The following is a 22,391-nucleotide window of genomic DNA, read 5'->3' as shown; positions in this document are numbered from 1 at the left end:
AATATTATGTTATTTTGTATTATGTTAACAACATGCAAGTTTATTTGGTGTCTTTCCTCTTCGTGGAACCCAAGGAAGTGGGGCCACCTGATTATGTAGCTGCGTCTCTGCACCTGCCAGCATAAATGGAGAGGCTGAAGTTCTCACTGCCTTGTTTGGTTTATGATTTCAGATTTTGATCCGATTCTTGCATTTTGTTTATAAGATATTGTCTTGTGTTTGTTCATTTTTTGGATGTGTTTGCTTTCAGGCAAAACTTATTTTTGCTCTTTTTCTGCCTTGTCTTTTGTTATTCCCTTTTCCTTTAATAAATTGTTCAATATTCAATTAACTTTGCTTTTTTTATGTTTTCCTTTCTCCTTTTTGTTATTATGTTTCATTTTTTGAACTTTAAATGCCTTAACCCCATTTTTGGGGCCTAGGCAGGCCTGAAAGCCTGCCTTTTGAGTTTTGAGTAGACTAGCCTGAGGTTCTGGTTTTTCAAATGGACTCAAACAAGAAAATAAGGGTTGATCTGGTCTTTTGTGTGCTTTTTTGAGGCTTACACTCCTTTTTGTGCTTCATTGTGGTAGGAGGACACTACGCTTAATAGCTGAAGTGTAAGAGGGCAGGGAACACCAGTGAGGCCTCTAAGTGATGCAGAGATCCTGGACAAACAGCCAACAGGAGGCAGCAGAGATTGAGGCATTTAGTTCACAATCTGCCCAGCTACCTTGTTGCTTGTTGTTAAGGATGTCTTTTCCACAGTGGCCACTAGATGGTGCTGTAAGTGAGAGGCTCTGGGGTTGCACAGACCATTGCCGACCTGAGATTAAGACTGGTCTAGAAATAAACCCAGGATGGAGTCAGAAGGCTCATCCTAGCAAGGGAACTTGGACCTGAACAATGGCTTAGAGAGAGGGAAGGATGAGACACCAGGAGAGAAAATTAGAGACAAGAGGAGAGCGTGAGAGCACCTCAGTGTGGTGGGGAAGGATGGCTCAACATGCCATGTGATGTCTGTGTCACGTGAACGGCAACAGACAATATGCAACCCAGAAACATTGGGGTCTCAGGTCAGAGGATTCATGTTATTTAAGTCAAAGCACATGAAGGTCAAAACATTTATAAAATACAAGAAAATAATCATGTTTGAGGCACTGGTAAGTTTCATGAAGGTTTCTGTGTGAGCTTAAGATTTAATAACAAATTCTGTCCAGTCAAACGTACAGTTTCTCATATAGAAGAAGAAAAAGCAACACAAGTAATGCGCTGTTTTTAACTCATTACATTTTATAAGAAGCAGCATATAACAAATTTAGTTTATTGAAAGTAATGAGCAATGTACGTAACTAAGCTACTGGAAGAAACAGACCATGCATGTTATCAGATTCATGTTTAGTGATGTTTAAACTTTATTTTATGCACATATTTATGACATCACAGTGTTTTGCCAAGGGAGAACTCCATAAACGTACCCCTCGCATGTAAACAGAGGTTTTTAAGAAAACAGATTTCTGCCCCAACCGGGTTACTCACCTTATCTCAGTTTAAGTATGTGCATGCAAATTCACTCTAGCCAGGGCCGTCTTAGCAACATCATAGGCCCCCAGGCAAAGTAGTGTGCTGGGACCCCCCCTGTTTTGATAGCAAAACAGAAACACCAATGGGCATCAGAAACATTGTGGGCCCCTATGCTCTTGGGGTCCCCTGCCAGTGCCCATTGTGCCCATTCGTTAAGAGGGCCCTGCACTCTACAAGTAGCAGGTATGCCAGTCAGAGCACAAACAGAAATTGCCCATAATCCAACTCTCCCTTGTTTACATCGTAGCTCGGCCAGACAGTTACCAAGTCATTATTGTCACATGCTCAGAGTGCAGTGACATTCTTAGGTTTTTTTTGCTCATGTATAGCTAGCTGTAGGATTTGACGATGTGTTGGAGGGCTGGGGTTCATCAGGGGTGTGTTCTTGCTCCTACTCTGTTCAATGCTTGTATGGACTGGGTGTTGGGCAAGGTCATGGGGTCCAGTGGTTGTGAGACATCTGTTGGTGAAGAAAGATTCACGGATCTGGACTTTGCTGACGATGCTGTGATCTTTGCAGAGCCAATGGAGTCAATGGAGGCTCTGATCAGGGCTCTCGAGAGACTGAGCAAGGAGTCTGAGTGTCTGGGTTTGCGATTGTCCTGGATAAAAACCAAGATCCAGGCCTTTAATGACCTCTTGGGCACAGCCATCAGCAGTGTGTCTGTTTGCAGAGAGAGTGTCGACCTTGTTGAGAGGTTTACTTACCTTGGCAGTGACATTTATGTCTCTGGTGACTCTTCCTGTGAAGTCAATAGACAGATTGGGAGAGCATGGGGGGCCATGAGGTCGCTAGAAAGGGGTGTGTGACGCTCCTGATATCTATGCAAAAGGACGAAGGTCCAAGTCTTTAGAGTCCTGGTGCTTCCTGTCTTGCTATATGGCTGCGAGACATGGGCGCTATCCAATGACCTGAGGCGATAACTGGACTCCTTCAATACTGTGTCTCTTTGGAGAATCCTTAGGTACCGTTGGTTTGACTTTGTGTCGAATGAGCAGTTGCTCATGGAGTCCCGAATGAGGCACATTACCTGCATTGTGAGGGAGCATCAGTTACGGCACTACGGCCATGTGGCGCGTTTCCCTGAGGGTGATCCGGCTCGTAAGATCCTCATTGTTGGAGACCCGAGTGGCTGGACCAGGCCAAGGGGTCGCCCACGTAACACCTGGCTGCGGCAGATAGAGGGTCATTTCCGGAGGGTGGGACTGAACCGCGTGTCTGCCTTGGGGGTTGCCAACCAGGATCCCAAGTTGTTTCATCGTGTGTTGGGTACAGCAATGCACTGTACCAGTGCATGCTCCACAACTTGACTTGACTTGTCTGATTTCTTTCAGCAATAAAAATGATCACAAAATAAATTTGTTATGCCTAAACAGAGTACCAATCTATATAAGAAGGTCCAAAGATTTAATTTAACATTTTTTTTCATCTCTGTGTTCTCCATATGATCAATCCTACATTGCCATTTGCAGAACAAGAAGGACTTATATCTAAATTGTTATCACTGTGCTCCTTTTTCCATTCATCATTCCAGGACAGACTGCAATAGTCATAGCCCAGTGTATGAATTTGAACCTCTGATCCTCCTCATTCATACTTGGTCTTTTCCCTTTGGTGGGCTCAGGATTGTCATCACCTCACCTGCTCCTGTCACTTGCCAATGAAGGCTTCATTTTCTTAAGCTTTTGGTCACATCCATACATGCACTTCTTATATTTCTGATTTTTTTTTTTTGTTTTTCCTTTCTAATTTGTTTTCAGAGGACCTTTTTAACAACCTGCTGAATTACCCACCTGTCAATTATATTGGTGTTTATGACAAAGAATGGGCCAAAAAAAAATCTTTTGTCAGGTAGGGAAGACAGACCTTTTACGGTGAAGCAGTTATTTCAGTTGAAGGTTTCAAGGTAGGGTTGTTGTTCTTATTATGATTATTAAGTAAGGACCCTCTAAACCCATCCGCCTATTATTTTTAAAGTTTATGCTTGGCTGAAGTTTTGCCACCCCTTGGTGGGTCACCCTACAGGATGACAATAGCTTTAAAAGTAACACATTCTGAGCACTTCTCGTTTGTCTGTGTCATGTAATTGAAGCGGCTCACCTATGAACAGGATGGCACCAGCACATCTAATGACATTGGTAGCACTGCACCATCTTACAAACTCACACAGCAGGGACTTTCAATGAAATGGCCAGGACGTTAGAGGGGTTAAGGGGCAGGAGAAACTCCCAGGAGTCAGTGGAGCCCCTTACAGTATAGCCAGTCCTTATGCTTCCAGCATCCAAAATACTTGTGTACTTACGCAGGGCGTGCCATTCATCCTGTCGGATTGTCTTGGTGATATTGATGGGAAGATTCCTTGGAAGCGTAGATGAGGAGTAGTGGTACTTCACTGGCGTGCAGCGCTGCACCACACCTGCAATAAAACAGAAGGACTTGGGGAATCAGTAAAGCTTATGGGAAACACAATATCATCACAAAAAATTGTGATCCATTTTGGTTAGTGGCTTAAACACCATCATGTTGTGACAGCTTCATCTTAACACGACTCAGCTCTCTGGAGCTCACATTCATTTGGGACTGATCCTTTAGGATTCTGCCTGTAAACTCTGTTCCTGTCTCACCTCAGTAAATGGCGGCTCCACATCATTTGTGCCTGATCCCATGACATCCCTTCATTCTGCAGCCTTAATGATTCTGTTCACATCTCAGTAGGCTTCAGCTTCATGCCACTACAGCCTGATCCTGCCACAGATGCCAATTACATCTCGCTGCTCTGATCCCTACACCCCGCATCCTTACCTAATACAGTCTGATCCTGTCTCATCGCAGTCTCCTTCAACGTTATCGACAACACTTTAATTGTTACACATGTCAGCTTTCCACAGCTTTGCCTTTTAGTCTGATCCTGTCATGGCTCAATGTTTCGCAGCTTTTACCATCACAGTCTAATCCTGCCTCAGTATGCTTTAGCTGGACCTCACTAGACTTTGATGCTATGCTCTTCATCTCAGGTATCCTTCAATCTTACTCATGACAGCCTGTTGCAGCCATGTCTAGGTATCCTGTAAGTTTAAAAAGCAGTGCCTGATCCCGCCATGTTCAGCTTATTCTTATTGAAGTCTGATCCTGTCACATTAGTATTTTACGGCTTTATTTCATTAGACTCCAGTCCTGTCATGCCACAGGATTCTGACCCCATCACATTCCAGATTGCATCAGCTTTGCTTAATACAATCTGACCCTGCCGGGTCTCAGTAAACTGCAGCCTAACTCAACAGAGGTGGATCTTCTCACATCCCACTTATGGCATTGTACTTGTATCATGTCACTTCAGTATCCTTCTACTGTACTCAAACTGTCACCCTCTAGCATTCTGCTGCTTTATCGCACGACAGTCTGATCCTATCACACCACAGAATTCTGCATCTCAGAAGCAGTGGCGTTTCAATCTGTCACACATCCATGTCCTTCAACTGTATGCAGGGCAGCTTGGCCCAGTCACGTGTCCACGGCAAGCAAACAGCGTCTGAACAAACATCACCCCAGTGTTCTGCATTTCACCATTAATGATCCTGCCTAGCTTCATCCATTACAGCCTGGATCAAGCCACATCTTGGAGTTCCATAGGTGGCCAGACTAGAGGCCCACCCAATTCACTCTCTACTTCTCACTACTAAATCTCAGATGAGTGGATCCTGCCCCATGCTTCTCTTTTGCTGCTGTCTTTGACTCGAGTCAGTCTGGTCCAGTTACACCACAGTATTGTCATCTTCACCCCCATAACCTGATTCTGTATTGCTTTTTAAACTGGAGACTCTGCATTACTCTCGTCTCAGGTTCACCTCTGGTGACCTGTAATTGTTAAAAGAAGCCTAACTTTATTATCTGCTAAGTTTGTGCTCGAGTTTCATATTTTTATTTTCTGAGCTTATGCTTACAGGCTTAAGGTGTTATTTATTATTCTCTATGATAAAGGCATTTTTAATGACTTTATAGCAAAATACATAAAGCTTAAGACAAAAAGGTTATATTTAATGCATAATAATTGTTGTCTTGTAATGCTTAGGCTAAGTTTCCTGTTGATGGACCCAGCAGGATTATAAAAAAGGTAGACCAGTTGTGGTATTGTATGAGAAAGTCGGGAGTGACAGAGAAGTACGTAAGAGTTGTACAGGATATGTACGAGGGAAGTGTGACTGTGGTGAGGTCTGTGATAGGAGCAACTGATGCATTCAACATGGAGGTGGGATTACATCAGGGATCGGCTCTGAGTCCTTTCTTATTTGCAATGGTGATGGACAGGTTGACAGACGAGATTAGACAGGAGTCCCCGTGGACTATGATGTTTGCTGATGACATTGTGAGCTGTAGCGATAGTAGGGAGCAGGTTGAGGAGACACTGGAGAAGTGAAGATATGCTCTAGAGAGGAGAGGAGTGAAGGTCGGTAGGAACAAGACAGAATACATGTGTGTAAATGAGAGGGAGGTCAGCGGACTGATGAGGATGTAAAGAGTAGAGATGGCGAAGGTGGATGAGTTTAAATACTTGAGATCAACAGTACAGAGTAATGGGGATTGTGGAAGGGAGGTGAAAAAGAGAGTGCAGGCAGGGTGGAATGGGTGGAGAAGAGTGTCAGGAGTAATTTGTGACAGACGGATATCAGCAAGAGTGAAAGGGAAGGTCTACAGGACGGTAGTGAGACCAGCTGTGTTATATGGGTTGGAGACGGTGGCACTGACAAGAAAGCAGGAGACAGAGCTGGAGGTGACAGAGTTAAAGATGCTGAGATTTGCATTAGGTGTGACAAGGATGGACAAGATTAGAAATGAGTACATTAGAGGGTCAGCTCAAGTTGGATGGTTGGGAGACAAAGTCAGAGAGGCGAGATTGTGTTGGTTTGGACATGTGTAGAGGAGAGATGCTGGGTATATTGGGAGAAGGATGGTAAGGATAGAGCTGCCAGGGAAGAGAAACAGAGGAAGGCCTAAGCGAAGGTTTATAGATGTGGTGAGAGAGGACATGCAGGTGATGGGTGTGACAGAACAAGATGCAGAGGACAGAGAGATATGGAAAAAGATGATCTGCTGTGGCAACCCCTAACGGGAGCAGCTGAAAGAAGAAGAGGAAGATTATCTGACAAACCATGAGAACAGGAAAAACGTGCAAAATCTCAGGGTCATAAACACATTTAAAATGTCACGTACTCCTAAGCTGACAGGACTCCCATTTAACCTGGTGGACTGAACTAATTGTGGTTATTTAAGGTATCAACGTTTGTCACGGCCCATTAGAAACTGGGTGTAGCCAATCTTGTTAAAAGTTTTCTGATTACGTCATGAATTCCTTGGAATTATGATCTAATCAATGAACTGTATAAATGCAGCACAGAGGACGCTCCTTCCCATGGTAACACTTGCTAATAAAGGTATGCTGTGTTGCCTCTTGCAAGACTTAGATAATAAATAAGGATAATTGTCTCTTTCTCCCGCCTGTGTTTAAGGCCTGTATGGAATACCCAGTTGGGGGGTTTGTTGGGGGTGGGGTGCCCGTTAAATTTCTTTCACACTCTTCACCATTGTGGTCTGGTCCTTCTACACATCATTCTTTATCACCTTCGCGAATAAAGTCGCATCCTATCTTTATATTGTCACTAAAAGCTGATCTTGGCACACTTCGGTGTTCTACTTGGTAGTTTTCTGTTATACAGCAGTATTCTGTATTTCCACAAAACATACCTTCCACTTTAACCATTATGCTCTCCATGATTACCAACTCTGAGGCCAATCCAATGCAGTCTGTATCACACACCATAGTGTCTCTAGAGCCTGATCCTGTTACAAAGTTACTGTGTCTCATCAGAGTCAGCTCTGTTACACCACAGTGTTGTGGACCCTATGGTCTGATCCTGTCACACTTCATTATCATGAATCTTTACTCTGCCCAGTCTGACTGTTTCTCCCCTTTAAATTCTGCTGCTCTTCTGACCACATACCGCTTCAATGTCTTTCCTGTTAAAGCTTAGGAGCCTCCATCTTTACCTAACGTAGTCTAACCCTGTTGGCTCTGCGTAATTCTGCTTACTCAATACATTCTGGCTCAGTCACATCTCTTTAGCACTGCAATCCCATCGCCTTTGTCTACAGGGGGTCCTCGGGTTACAACGTTTCGAGTTTACAACGTTTCGAGTTTACAACGTTTCGAGTTTACAATGTTCACTCCCATAAAAACTTAAAAAATTGAGACATGAGAAGGAATAAAGGTGAGGATTTTTTTTACACTCATTTTTTCTGTTACTACAGTACAGTGTACAGTACAGTATATTTATGTCCTTTTCCTTTTTCTGAGGCTTAGATTTTTTGTTTTTATGTTCTAGATCAGGGGTCCCCAATCACAGTCCTGGAGGGCTGCAGTGGCTGCCGGTCTTTGTTCTAACCCAGTTGCTTAACTAGAAAGCAATTCTTGCCGATAATTTGATTTCATGGCTTGTTAGTGCTTTAAGTCTGCCATGTCAGGTAATTCTCATATCCTAGATATTTTCCCCTTTTTAAGGATAACATCCAAATGATTTCGAGGATAAAATGGATGAGTAATTCTCAGTCCTTCACTTCTTTCTCTTCACTTTCCTTCCAAGTATATGATTAAACCCAATAGTGCACGATAAATACATACCAGTGTAAATAGTAACAAGCTAAATGGAGAAATTCTGGTTTCTTTTGTTATTTGCCTGCTATTGCTAATTAGGAGCAATTAAAAACCAAGAATACAGCTGTTTAAGATTAAAATAAGTAATAAAGTTAAAAATTTTAATGAGTGAGACAACTAAAGTGAAGCAGAAGTGTTACTTGAGCAATAGGTGCTTCTTTTTAAGCAACTGAGTTGGAGCAAAAACCTGCAGCCACTGCGGCCCTCCAGGACCGTGATTGAGGACCCCTGTTCTAGATTATGATTTTGCAAATGTGTTAAGATAGGTAAGTGACTTAGGCTAGAGTGTGTTTCGACTTACACCAAAATTCGGGTTACATCAGTGTTGTAGGAACAGAACTGTGTCATAACCCGAGGACCACCTGTATAGAGTTTGATGCTGTCTTCTGTTAATGTGCTGGAGTCTTTTTGATCCTGCCACACATGAGTGTCCTGCAGCCCGTTATCAGTGTGATCCTGTCACTTTTTAATGTCCTTTCATTTTTCGTCTTGATCCAATCATGTCCAAATTTGTCACACGTCAGTGTCCTACAGGTTACTGGTTAAAAGGTATTTATCCCCTTGGAGGTTTTCATGTTTTATTCTAATACAACATTGAAACACAGCAGATTTCATTTGAGTTTTTTTTTGACACTGATCAACACAAAAGGCTCTTTAATGTCAAAGTGAAAAGACTCAACAAAGTGATCTAAACGAATTATAAATTTAAAATTAAATAACTGATCCGTCGGACAGTAGCAGCACTGCTGTCAGGCAGTAAGGAGACCAGGATTTGTGTCCAGAGTCCTCACTGCATGGGGTTTGCATGTTCTCCCATCAGTTGAGTAGGTCTCCTCCCACTGTCCAAAGCCATGCTGGTTAGGTGAACTAGCGACACTGAATTGGCCGTGTGTGTTTGTCCTGTGATGGATTGCCAGCCTGTCCAGGACTTGTTCCTGCTCTGCACCCCATGCTAGATTGGACCAACTCCTGAAAGTGCGCCCCTGGTCTGGATTAAGCAGGTTAGAAAATGTCTTGATATATTCACCCCCTTCAAGTTAGTATTTAGTAGATGGCAGCCATGATCTCTATGAGTCTGTTTGCACAGGTCTCTGTCAGCTTTGCACATCTGGACAATGCAATTTCCCTCCTGACTTCTTTACAAAACTGCTCAAGCGTTGTCAAGTTTCATGGGGATCGTGAGTGAACCGAAGTGTTTTTGATAATGTGCAGTGTTTGGCTTGCACCACACATAGTGTTTAGTCTAATGGCCAAAAAGCTCAATTTACGTCTCATCTGTCCATAGAACCTTCTTCCAGCTGACTTCAGAGTCTCCCAGGTGTCTTCTGGAAAACTCTAACTGAGATGTCCTGTGTGTATTTTTGAACAGAGGCTTTCTCCTTGTCACTCTCCCATAAAGCTATGACTGGTGAAGCTCCTGGACTACAGATGCTGTACGCACAGTTGCTCCACACTCAACCACTGCAACTTGTAACTCCATCTGAGTCTTCATAGGCCTCTTGGTGGCCTTCTGTAGTAGACTTCAGTTTTTTGTAAATGACCTGATCTATGCAGATTTCTGGCTGTACTGTACTTTTTCCATCTCTTAATATTCAATGACTTTGATATTTTCTTGTCTCCATCCTTTGCTTGAGTTGCTTGGAGTGTTTGTTTCTTATTTATGTGATCAATCATTTTCTGTTACAGAGTGATCTGTTGTCATCTTGACATGCAAGAGTCTCTTTCTTTTTTTTTTTTTAACTTTTATTGAATTTAGTTAAAGCATGTAACATTCCATACAATCAAGTCAAACTTTACAAAACTAAATTCAATTCAACATCCACCCTGAGCTGAGAAAGAGAGAAAGGCCAACAGCCAGAGCAAAACGTTTGAGAGTAGTATAGAGGGGAAGGAGCCTTTCTCCCCAATATAAGTGCTTAATTAGATCCTGCCAGGTTAGGGTTAGGGTTCTTTCTTTTGACCAGTATCTAAAAAGCCAGATTAGTTCCACCATGATTCCGTATTATATAACAATAAAATGTGAAATCTTCTAAGGCAGGGGTCCTCAATCCCGGTCCTGGAGGGCCACAGTGGCTGCAGGTTTTCTTTCCAACTGGTTTCCAAATTAGAGCTCAGTCCTTGCTGATAATGAAATTTAGTATTTAACTGTATGCCTTGTTAGTGCTTTAATTCATCCAAGAGAAATTGTAATTGCGCTGTAGAGTTTCTTTATGTGAGAGCATTATACATGAGTGTTTTGTGGACTAGAACAGAATTAAACTTAAACTTTCAAATCCCCTCTCATTTATTTCTGAACATTTTTTTTCTTTTAAACACAGACACTTTTAATGGTGCATATGCACTGGTTATCTGGAGAGCTACTGGTTTATTGGTTACCTGTATTTTATTATTAACTAATGTCTGATTAACAAAACATGCAACAATTAAAATTTTAAATACAGCTGCTTAAACTAAAATAGGCAATTAAGGGTTCTGAATTGTAACAGGCAAGATAACTAAAATTAAGCCCAAAAATGTATTGCTTTAGTAGTAAATAAATGGGCTCTAATTAAAAAATAGGTTGAAGTGGAAACCTGCAGCCACTGCGGCCCTCCAGGACTGTGATTGAGGACCTCTGATCTACCATGTAATTAAATTTGTCTTTGATGATTAAAAGTGCTAACAAGCCGTATAGTTAAACACCAAGTTACATTATCAGCAAGGACTGAGGTCTAATTGGGATACTGGCTGGAATGAAAACCTGTAGTCACTTGTGGCCCTCCAGGACCGTGATTGAGGACCCCTGTTCTAAGGGGTGAATCTTTTTTTATAGCCACTGTATGACTGTCTTGTCACATCCCTGTATGCTGCAGCGTTGCTTCACTTAAGTCCAGTCCTGTCACACCCAGCTCTGGCTCACTGGTATTGGAGTCTGATCCTGTCAGCCCGCCTTGGCTAACCCGATACATTCTGATCCTTTACTTCATCATGATGCTGCAGCTTTATGCCACCAGAGTCTGTCACCTGTCACGATCCTTCAGCTTGACCCAAAACTGGATTCTGCCTCATCACAGTGTTGTGCACCTTCATCATTTCAGACCCTTCCTGTAACATCTCAGGATTCTCTCATGAAGACCAGGATCTCAATTTATTATTTGCTGGCCTCAAGATTCTCTGCTCTGTGCTGAAAAGCTTTAGGAGCTCCATGCTGTCCTCTTTACAGCAGTGGTGACTATGCATGGTAGATGCAGTGTCCAAAAACCACACAATACTTTAAATAGAGCTCTGTTGACATGTTAACATCTAAAAACCATCACGTGTGGATGGGCTGTGGGGATGCTGAGAAGTACACCCAATTATCCGTCACTCCTGAATGCACTTGGGGTGGAGCGGTGGCTCTGAGCCAATTGGATGCTGCTGGTTCGAATCCCATAAAATGCCAGAAATGACTCTACTCCCTCTACTCCCTAATCTGGCTGAGCAAGGCCCTAAACCTGTAACTGCTCCGTCCTGAGCATGATGTTAATCTACCCAGTCCACGGGAAAACTTGGGGGCTGGTGGCAGAATTGGCACTCCAGCCACTGTTAAAAAACCTCAGTGTGGTGCTAAGGTGTCATCCATTGTATGGCTGCACTTGGATCTCAATCCGGGTGGTTTTCTGTGTGGTGGGTGCAGCTACGCACTATAATCAGCGCATGCTCCCAACCTCTCTCTCCCTCCTGAATGCTGGAAGAGGACAACCCCCACTGAGGTCAGTCCAGCCATTAAGCAGGCTTGACTGCTATGTTATGCTTTACTGGTCTGTAAATGCTTTATAGGTGTTGGCACTGATTTAGAAGAATGTGACAACTCTATGAACACCACAGACCACAAAGCCCACAGAAAGTAGGCACCAGATAAATACAACTGTGGAGCATTTGTGAGGCGGCTCCATTGCAGACCACAGTCAGCCTGAACGATAAATGAAAACTGGCCAGCAGGAGATGGAGGCAAAATACTGGACTATAATCAAAAGTCAGGAGAAAATGACCCACCCATCCACTGGGGCACTCCTCCATTAACTCATGTAATCAGATGTTCACCTCTCAATCCTCTCGTCCACCCATCCATCCTCCCATTTGTTCATCCACTCATTAATCCACCTGCTCATCTATCCAAATATATTCCATTTTCTTATTACAGGAATGAAAATTAGCCTGCCAGCTTTCCCTGCCAAACGCCTATTCTCCGTGTTGCTTTTGCCTGTTCGCTCCCCGCTGCCTCGACGTCCCGCGGCCCTGCGTGCTGTCAATCATGTCCTAGCTCAGGCTGCCATGGAAACAGATTACAGTAAATCTTCATTCTTGCTTGGCTTAAAGATGCGTGGAGCTTTGGTGACTGAGCTGGGATTTGAACTAAGAGTCTCTTGGCATCAAAACCTTCAGCCCTGAGACCACTGGCTACCTCTGAAATACACAGGGAGGTTACTTGGGGACACAGTGACCAGTCTAGTCTGCGACTGAGTTGGGAATCACTTTATCTGCCAACCCAAGGTCAAGAATGTAGTGGGGGTAATGGCACCAGGCATGGGGTGCACAAGTGGAGGGGGTGAGTGATTTCCCACTCAGGCACAATCCTGCCTTTTGAAATGCATATTCATAGAGCCTGAGCTCCCTCTAGGTGGCAGCGTTTCAACTTAAAACACTCCAGGCTTTCGCACAATTATCCCGGATTAAATGACATTTCACAGAATGGTGACAAGGAGAGCGCTTTATAGATTTCTGCTCTCGCACATGCCAAGTTATTTATGATTAATTTATTAAGTTACAAAAAGCCAGGGAGGCTCATTAAAATAAGAAGCACGCAGCTTATTACAAAGTGCCAGGCACCGGCCAATTAAATGTGAACAAGTCGCTGTTGAAAATGCAATGAATCAAAGTGGCTTCAAGCTGCCGCCCATCATGAACTCTCCATCAACCACCGATGAATGACCTGCTTGTTCCGAAGAAACAATTTGTCACATTAGGCATCTCCGGAAGCTCCCGGTGCAGCCTCCACTTGACAGTTCTTCTGGAAGTGTATGCCAAAGCTTTAGCATAACATGATTATGAGTAGTCCATTTAATTGTAGGACAGACTGGCATTTTCCATTCAGATATGACTGGAACACAAGTCCTGGCTTACATAGCTGCAGCAGGACACTCTTAATATCAGCTTCATCTTGACTGGTCCTCTCTTTAAAATGCAAAGATAAAACGATCCACCACCAAATGACATTACAGACATGTCTTAAACATTTGGCTCAAACAATAAGCCATAACTTAATGACTGGCAACCTTGATTGACAAAACGTTGCTCCAATAGTCAACCAAAAGGTTGGGCTTATGTGCACTACAGAAACCAATGGCAAGAGTTCAGCCCACCCCAAATCTGCTATCTTCATCAAACTCATTGCTTTTATTGAGAATTTAGAATAAGGATCAATGTGCCTTAATATTAGTTTTAGTGCTCTTAGCTATTAAAAGCTTAAGCCTGAAGCAGCTTTAATGGTCACCATTTATTTTAGCATAAGGGACGCTGGGCTACTGTCTTCTATAGCCTGCCCATCTTTTCATTTGCTTTGCTTTGAACTTCAAGGATGTTGTGTTCTCTGAGGGAACTGAGCAAGCAGACTTTTGTTGTGGGAAGACAGCTGCTGAGGCTTCCGATTGAAAGAACAAGCTTCCACAAGTGTTCGCAGGCCTTTCAGTTTAAGAAAATGAAGCAAGCTCTCATGTTAGCGCATAAACATATGAACACTTTAGATGGCATTTACATTTATATATTAAGGCTCATCAATACCTTAGGTAATCAATTTAAAGCAAAATGCATTGTGTAAGCTAGCTTGAGCTATATAAGAGCTTAAGAGTTGATTATTAAAGGCTGGGGTTTCTCTCTTTCTTTTAAGTAGCTGCCTGTGAGCCTAAGGCCGCCTGCTTCCAGTCCCAGCAGCTGAGCCCCTCTGCTGGCAAGTCAGAGACAGTGTGTGGCCGTGTGCCGCTTTCAAATTGTGCAGCTGCCTGTGTCTGCAGGTTTTCACATTAACACGCATATATATTTTAGACAGCATTTAAACTTATATGTCAATGCTTCTTTATGAATCGTGATAATAGTAAATCAAGTTACAGCAAAATGTATTAAATTAGGTACCTTTAAGCTTTGTAAGAGTAATTGTTATAAGCTTGTATTTTTTTCTTTCTTTCAAGCAGTCACAAAGCGCCATGCTTGTCTGCTCAAGGCCGTCCGCAGCTTACCCCTTATTAGTGAAGCTGCTCGTTTTAGCTTACTGACACAAGTGCCTATGATTTCAGCCTTAAGGGATGTTCGTGCAACAAGTAATTATTAAATGAGCAGTTCAGTTTTCACATGTGGGTTCCCGTGATTCCAACTTCATGATGAGAACTGATTAACTAAAAGGCCATTATCCTTAAACAGCCCAGGATTAGGAATGTGAGAATGAAGGGAAGGGTACTTGGGTAATGCTCATCTCCAGGTGGCAAATACATCCTTCGAGCCAAAGTGGCTGATATGAGAAAGTGTAGATTGGGAAGGAAATCGTTAGGAGAAGGTCTACTGGGAAGGAAATTGTTATGGGGAAGTCTACAGGGCAAGTTTATTGTCATGATAAAGTCTACAAGATTAGGTGGTTGTTATGAGGAAAGGTATGAAGCAAGGTCATTATCATGAGAGGCCATGTGAAGCTGATGATGAGAAATGGTGTGAAGCAGGGATATTTTGAGGTAAGAATTGTAATAAATATGAGGCTCGCCCAGAGAACGGGGGTCACTTCATTGAGCTGAGACAGGCTCTATGTGCTCTGCAATGGTTTTCTGTGCTGTACAATAAAGTCTACTCTGACTGCCAATCTGGAGACTCTGAATATTTTTTTCTGAAGAAGTTTTCTCCACGACACGTTTAGCCTGGCCATAACTTATGCTGTAAAGAGCAGGACCCCAATGGTCTATAGGGTGTGGCCGTAAGAAAAGTTGGAGCCAACCATTTACTTCAAAGGGTAACCAGCGCAGGACTAAAAAGGTGGAATTCTTATTTGTACTGGAGTTAGACGAGAGGACCACAAGTCCAAACCTTGCTAAAGGAAGCAAGTACACAAGCAAGAATGTCATTGTAAATAAATGCCATGCATTTTTCTTGCTAACGAAGGAGGCTGACTGATCACCAGCTGCCCAGCAGGTGTAACTTTACTAGCAATTGAGGATATTGTGTGTAAAAACCTGAAAGAGAAAGCTGCAGTACTGCTCACAACCAGAAGGTGCTCCTAAACAAAGAAAGAAAAGCTCAATAAACATACATTCTTGTGAGCTGGAGAAAGCTCAATGAAAGCATCACCTACACCCAACAATAAGTACACCTAATTTGATTCCAAGAAGAATTAATTGTAGCTTAATATTTGGGATAAAGCCAGCTAATGTATTCTGTTTATTGGTATCACTGTAACTGAAAAGTAATAAACTTTGTAAAGTTTAAGTCGTAATCTGTTACTGTAAAAGATTCTTTCTAAATCCAGTTGAAATTTCAGAAGAGCATCTCATATGCACAAACAGAAACTGTGGAGGTGGTAGTGACCCAGTGGAGACTAGTTGTGAGCAAATGAAAGCTTAATAACAAGATAAAGAACTTATCCATCTTGATAAGTTGAAAGATCAGAATTCATAAGTTGTGTGCCTTTTTATACAGGAGAGGAAAAGATCTAAGACAGGAGATAGAATTCATAAGTTGTGTGCCTTTCCGATAGAAAGCAGAGATCAACTAAGCTATCAGAATTTTTTTTGTGCTTTTTGTTGTTGTCATTTGTCTAAATATATATATACTAGCAAAATACCCGCGCTTCACAGCGGAGAAGTAGTGTGTTAAAGAAGTAAAGAAAAAGAAAAGGAAACATTTTGAAAATAACGTAACATGATTGTCAAAGTAATTGTTTTGTGTATTTGGCCGCAGCGTCACGAAGTTGTTTTCGGCAGCTGCATCAGAAAATGTACCACGACGTCTGACACTCCTCCTTTTTACTGTTTTCTCACAGCTTGGATTGCTGCTGTTATAATCAGTTTGAGTCTACATATATATATATATATATATATATATATATATATATATATATATATATATATATATATATATATATACTGTTCATATATATACATATATATACACATACATATCTACATATACACACACACACATATATATATATATATATATATATACACACACCTATCTACATCATATATACACACACATACATACACACACACAAATTATATATATGTGTGTATGTATGTATGTATGTATGTATGTATGTGTGTGTATATATATATAATGTAGATAGGTGTGTGTATGTGTATATATATATATATATATATGTATGTGTCTATATGTGTGTGTATAGCTTTGGTCACTGAGTGCAAGGGAAAAATAATAAAATGTAGTCTATAAGTTATTAAACAGTAAAACATTAACGTTTTAAGAAGTACAGGTACATTGAGCACTACTGAAATGGTTTCGGGTAAACTACATTTTAAAGACGGTGTAACACAACAGGTAAGTACTACTAACAGCAGCTAAAATATATATGGATCATCTCTCGGTAGAAGATCTCTTTTGAAAGGTGCTACACGACGGCTATGGTATAGAAATTACATTTTCTATGTGAACGTCCAAATTTCTGCCTCTGGTAATGTGCCTTACCGGCATTACCAGCGATTAAAGAAAATTAGTTTTGTGTCCTCTGCAGTATTAAGAGAGAAATGCTTTTGTTTGGGATGAAAGGAAAAAAGGTGTAAAGAAAGGAAAGTTGCCTTTTTTTTAATATAGTATAGAGAGATGTGTTCGCTGACGTTATGATCGCCTTTTGGGGACAGTCGCGGTGGGTCTTGTGTAGACTGGTGAGACGTCCCTGCCATTAATCAGATGTGATGGCACTGTCAGTCCTCCACTCCTGTGCGTGTCTTCATAATCCGAGCTGACGACCTCATAATCGTGTACGTGAAAAAGAAAGTGTGAATCGCCTTAATATTAGTTTGCCGCGGTGTGGAAAAGGGATCCCGTGTTTGCACTTGTCTGGGCTACAGCTCAGGGGTAGGAGGAAAAAAAATAAAAGTGCTCACTTTGACTTAAGGCAGAAGCGCAGTCAGCGTCTCAAAGGCCAGCACAGCTATGCGCGCGCGCCGGCTGCTCGACTTTTGCTGGGCAGGAGACGGCACATTTTGCAGACACGTTCACGTGATCAAAAGTCTCCGCTCTCTTTGGAGGTCATATATATATATATATATATATATATATATATATATATATATATATATATATATATATATATATATATATATATATATATATATATGTGTGTGTGTGTGTTAAAGAAGTAATGAAAAAGAAAAAGAAACATTTTAATAATAACGTAACATGATTGACATTGTCATTGTCATGAGCGTTGCTGTCATATATATTTATATATATATATAAATATATATATATATATATACACACATACACATAAACATATATATACATATACACACATATATACAGTATATATACATATACATCCACATATATATACATATATATATATGTGCACAAAACCACGCTTTTATCAAGGCTTCCGTCGGGTAGTCTTTTGAAATTAAATTTTCCTCCAATCAGTTGTAGCAACGCGCTTTCTTCCGACTCTTATATTTTTGTAGCTCTGATGTGTGCATCAATGTAATCGGTGTACCAGGAAATCATGCATTGCCAGAAGTTCCCCTTTGCTTGGAATGCAAAGTGTGATTAAATGCGTTATTTTTTAACGCGTTATGGAGCACATGCATCAAAGCATCTCAGCTGTGCTTGTGCTAAGAAAAGGAAACATTTTTAAAAATAATGTAACATGATTGTCAATGTAACCTTTTGTAAGTAGTGCCTGGAGGATTCTGAGTATGGAGAAACTCTACAGACAGCGTGTGTATTAACTTGTGGATTTTTCTGTGAGTATTTGGTGGCAGCGTCACAAAGTTGGTTCCGCAAGACTGCGTTTGCTGTGGAGCTCAGCTCAGAGCGAAATGAGGTGAATGGGAGGGGAGTTGATGACGTGACTCCCCCACCCGCCTTAACTGTCAATCCCTCAAAAAGACAGTCTCCCGGAATTTGCATAAGCACACCCCTTCACCTGCAATTTTAACTTAGTTACAAAGTGATCAAAACTCTCGTTTATATTCTGCGTCCTCTCATTAAACTTGTATCCCACATTAGCCATGGGCATGACAAACGCAAGCGGCAGCCTGTCTATGAACTTAATTTAAACTTTAGGTTTACACCGTGCTTTGTTTCCGAAGTAGCTGCACTCACGAATATGGTTGTATATGTCACTCGCTCGCTTATTATTGTTTCGCTGCCTTCTCAATTGTATAATGCATGTTTTCTTCAGCGCTTTTTGGAGCTCTTCCTTGTTTTCTACGTACTGCGTTGACAGTCAGTTCACGTGATTACGTGGGAGGCGTGACGATGTCACACAAAACTCCGCCCCCCCACGGCCATCGAGCTCAACTCCATTATAGTAAATGGAGAAAAATAGCTTCCAGTTATGACCATTACATGTAGAATTTGGAAATGAAACCTGCCCAGCTTTTGTAAGTAAGCTGTAAGGAATGAGCCTGCCAAATTTCAGCCTTCCACCTACACGGGAAGTTGGAGAATTAGTGATGAGTGAGTGAGTGAGTGAGTGAGTGAGTGAGGGCTTTGCCTTTTATTAGTATAGATATATATCGATATACTGTACATATATATATCTCTGTATAGATATATGCAAGTATATCTTCTAATATCCTTGTTTGATAAATTGTATTATTTGGTTTGTAGCAACAAGCATGTTTGGGTTATTTGTTGAAATGTAATCCTATTGCCACAACCAGACTACAACAGAGGAAGTGGAAGCATTTAAAGTAGACTTTCACCAATTTATGAACCTAATTTATAAATTGTATAGGTCGCTTTTATATTTCTGGCATCCTAGCTGGAAGATGAAATAGAAATCCTCAGAGTTGGGCAGAGGTTAAAATCATCACAATCCCTACATTAATTTGGCGCCCGTTGGTGGGCGTCTTACTATTTGTTTTAATTAACTACTGGTATTGCCAAAAGCAACACTGATAATTAAACACTCAATCAATTCTTCTCACACTATACTGAACTCCCTATGATTTCAACCTAAAGGCGAGCTGGATTCCTAGAAGGACTTAATAGAAGGCGGGTAAAAACCAAGAATGGTGTGCCAGTCCACTACAGGGTACTCTCACACATGACACATACATGCACCACACTGGACACATTTAGAGTCACCAATAAAGTTAACATGCAGAACTTTATGATGTGAGAGGAAAACCAGGGTGCCTGGATATGTGCAAACTCCATCTCGACAGTGGCTTCTGGCTACTCAATGCCCACCGCCACCACCTAACTATCTGACTAGAATTTCAAAGAGCGCTGAATGGGCACTAGCAGCTTCAGCTTATTGGATTGGGAGTGTGGTGACCTTGCAAATAGAAGCCTCCCTGGGTGCACACCTCACCCTGAAGCCCCAAAGCTCACAATCCAAAGAAAAACAAAGTCAAAGACTTTTACCTTACTGTGAGGATGACAATTCATCTTCATGAAGTCCAAAGTTCCACAAAACCGAAGACTGGTCTGTGCAAGGGTCACCATTGACCGCCACTTCTTCTGACAGACTCCGTTGACCATTGGAGCAGCAATAACCATGAAATGGTGTGCAGCTGGCATCCCCCAAACCGTAATAAGAAGCAGACCTCCTTTACATTTGGACATTTTTCTTCCCAATTCCTGGGCTCCTTAAAGACCAGGTCTCCTCATATTTCTGCATCTCCTTCTACTGAAGACTGTGGAGCATGCTCCACTAGATGTGGATGAGCTGTATGAGTCCCTTAGGGACCAAATGAAATCGAAATGTGTAAATGATATGCACCACCAACCCCATGGGGGATCTGGGGAGCTTTTAGGAAAAGTAATCAATCTGTGACTAAAAGCCTGGGGGAGACTGGAGTCTGGTGTATGGCTTCTCTTATTGACAACAGGATGGCGTCAAAGTGTGCTGGGGGTAACTGCACTATTTGTCTGCAGGCACACAGACTGGAGCAGAAGCAAACGTTCTGAAGAGGACCAACCACTAGCTAGAAGTGAAGTACAGAAGTGAGACAAGCCAATGTGACAGACAGACTTGGAGGACAGAGATGACAATGGACAGGTTTAGAGGAAGAGGAGGGTTGAGCTGACAGGAATGAGGAAAAACAGGATGAGAATGGCAAAAGAGGCCAAAAAAAAACTTTTGGGGTGCCAGGTTACTTTATAAGAATGGATTTCTCCCCTCATTTATACCCAAAACAACAGCCAAGCAGAGGCTTGGAATGGACATGGTAGAAGAGTTTCACCCAGATAGCGGCTCCTGATGTTCCAGACAACTCATCCCAACATGGCTCATCAGTTTGGATTCAACTATTTGTGCTCTCTGCTTTATAAACACTGCTTTTCCCATGTTTATTTTTTTTTTCTAATATAATAAAATCAGAATAGTACAGAAGAACTGAGCATGTAATAAGTGAAAGAATATTTCACATGATGGGGTACACACTGGCCCAGCGGTTATTACCGCTGCCTCAAGGATCCAGTGCCTTATGCTTGAATTCTATTGTCCATGTGGAGTTTGCATGTTCTCCCTGTGTCTCGGGGATTTTTCCTCCTATATGCCGGTCAGTTTAACTGATGATTCCAAATTGTCTGCTGTATTAGAGGGAACTGCAAAGCTCTAAAGTGTTGTCCATGACCATTTTTCTGCCTTGTGCCCAGTGCTGCCAGGAAAGACTTGGGCACCTCCTACCTCCAACTGGATTAAACACATTTAAAACTTTTATGCCATCTTTTTGTACTTGTCACCCGCCCCAGAGCTCTGCAACAATGGGCACAACCTGAACGGCTTGCCAGTCCTTCTTAGTTTATTCCGATTGCAGCTTTTTGTTTACCATGTGTCCCTGAGTTCTCTCACACCTGGTCCATCCATCCATAATGGAACACTGGGCAGGGAAGAACCTCATCTTAATCTGCAGCATCAGACACAGGGCTGAAGCCAAACCCTGTAGAGCACATTCACTCACAACAGGCTGAAATGCATTCATCAGTCAAACTTACAGGCACATTTTCTTTTGTTTTTTGGAATGCTAGATGAAACCCTGGACTCCCTGGAGAAAACGACATGAACACAGGACTAAAATGATACTTAAAATCAAACTGTAAATCTCCCCCGGGGGCTGCTGTGTTGAGACCCATCACCAAACCTGCGGGGTGTTTCTTCCACTCTTGTGCTCCTTCAATTGATTTATCATCCGCACAACACGCTGATTGTTTTGTTCCAGCACATGGAAGTTAGCCGTGAGCAGATTATCTCTGTTACGTATTCAGCTTCAACTTGCAGGAGACACAAAAGGGAGGAAAAGAGCAGCTCTGATTTTCTGATAAAACAACCCAAAGAAAAATAAGGAGCAACATGAACAATAGGAGGTAGGAAGAAAAAAAAAGGAGATCACTTTTCAAAATTTAGGCAGGTCCATCACACCAACGTGTCTGTGGTCCTTACATTAAGTTTGGTCATTAACAGTAGAAATCCCTTCCGTAGGCGGTCTCTGCTGCCATGCACAAAGGGCTCACAAAAAGAGTGAAACATGAGTCCACCCATGGGAGCCACTGAGGCGCAGCCACACGACAAATGAAGGCTGGAGCCTCTCCATATCACAAAAGCAACAACAGCTTCCTTTGGATTTGGACGTTTCTAAATGAACTGTGGCAGCCTTGCGGCTGAAGCCTTTGGCAGATCGGTACCAACACACTGCTCTACTCTGCCAAACACCACGCTTTATTTGATGAGTTAAAAGTGTGAAAAGCTGTTAACAAAGCGGGCATCACACTGGGGGCCCCCAAAATGGATCACAAGTCATAGCGCTCGGCTGCAGCGTATTAAAGAAATCTGGACTTGTGTCTAAAAGAGAAAGATCATCACTCCTAACCTGACAAACCATCTGAATCTTTACAGCAGCACTTTTCAGTGGAAGATGTCAAAATTTAAAATGC

The 22,391-nt window shown here is 42.0% G+C and overlaps 1 protein-coding gene across 1 annotated transcript in view; it reads right to left on the bottom strand.

Moving 5' to 3' along the window:
* The window catches only part of tmem276b (transmembrane protein 276b), a 35,684-nt gene that overhangs the window by 9,662 nt on the left and 3,631 nt on the right, over positions 1–22,391 (bottom strand). The window contains exon 2 of the mRNA XM_039754199.1: positions 3,867–3,980. Within this exon, the coding sequence (XP_039610133.1) occupies positions 3,867–3,980 (114 nt within the window). The remainder of the gene's footprint in view (positions 1–3,866; positions 3,981–22,391) is intronic.

Source organism: Polypterus senegalus, chromosome 1 (assembly GCF_016835505.1).
Source record: "Polypterus senegalus isolate Bchr_013 chromosome 1, ASM1683550v1, whole genome shotgun sequence".
In the NCBI taxonomy this organism is placed as follows: domain Eukaryota; kingdom Metazoa; phylum Chordata; class Cladistia; order Polypteriformes; family Polypteridae; genus Polypterus; species Polypterus senegalus.
The sequence above is the reverse complement of the archived record's forward strand: the minus strand, read 5'-3'. Positions and strand labels throughout refer to the sequence as shown.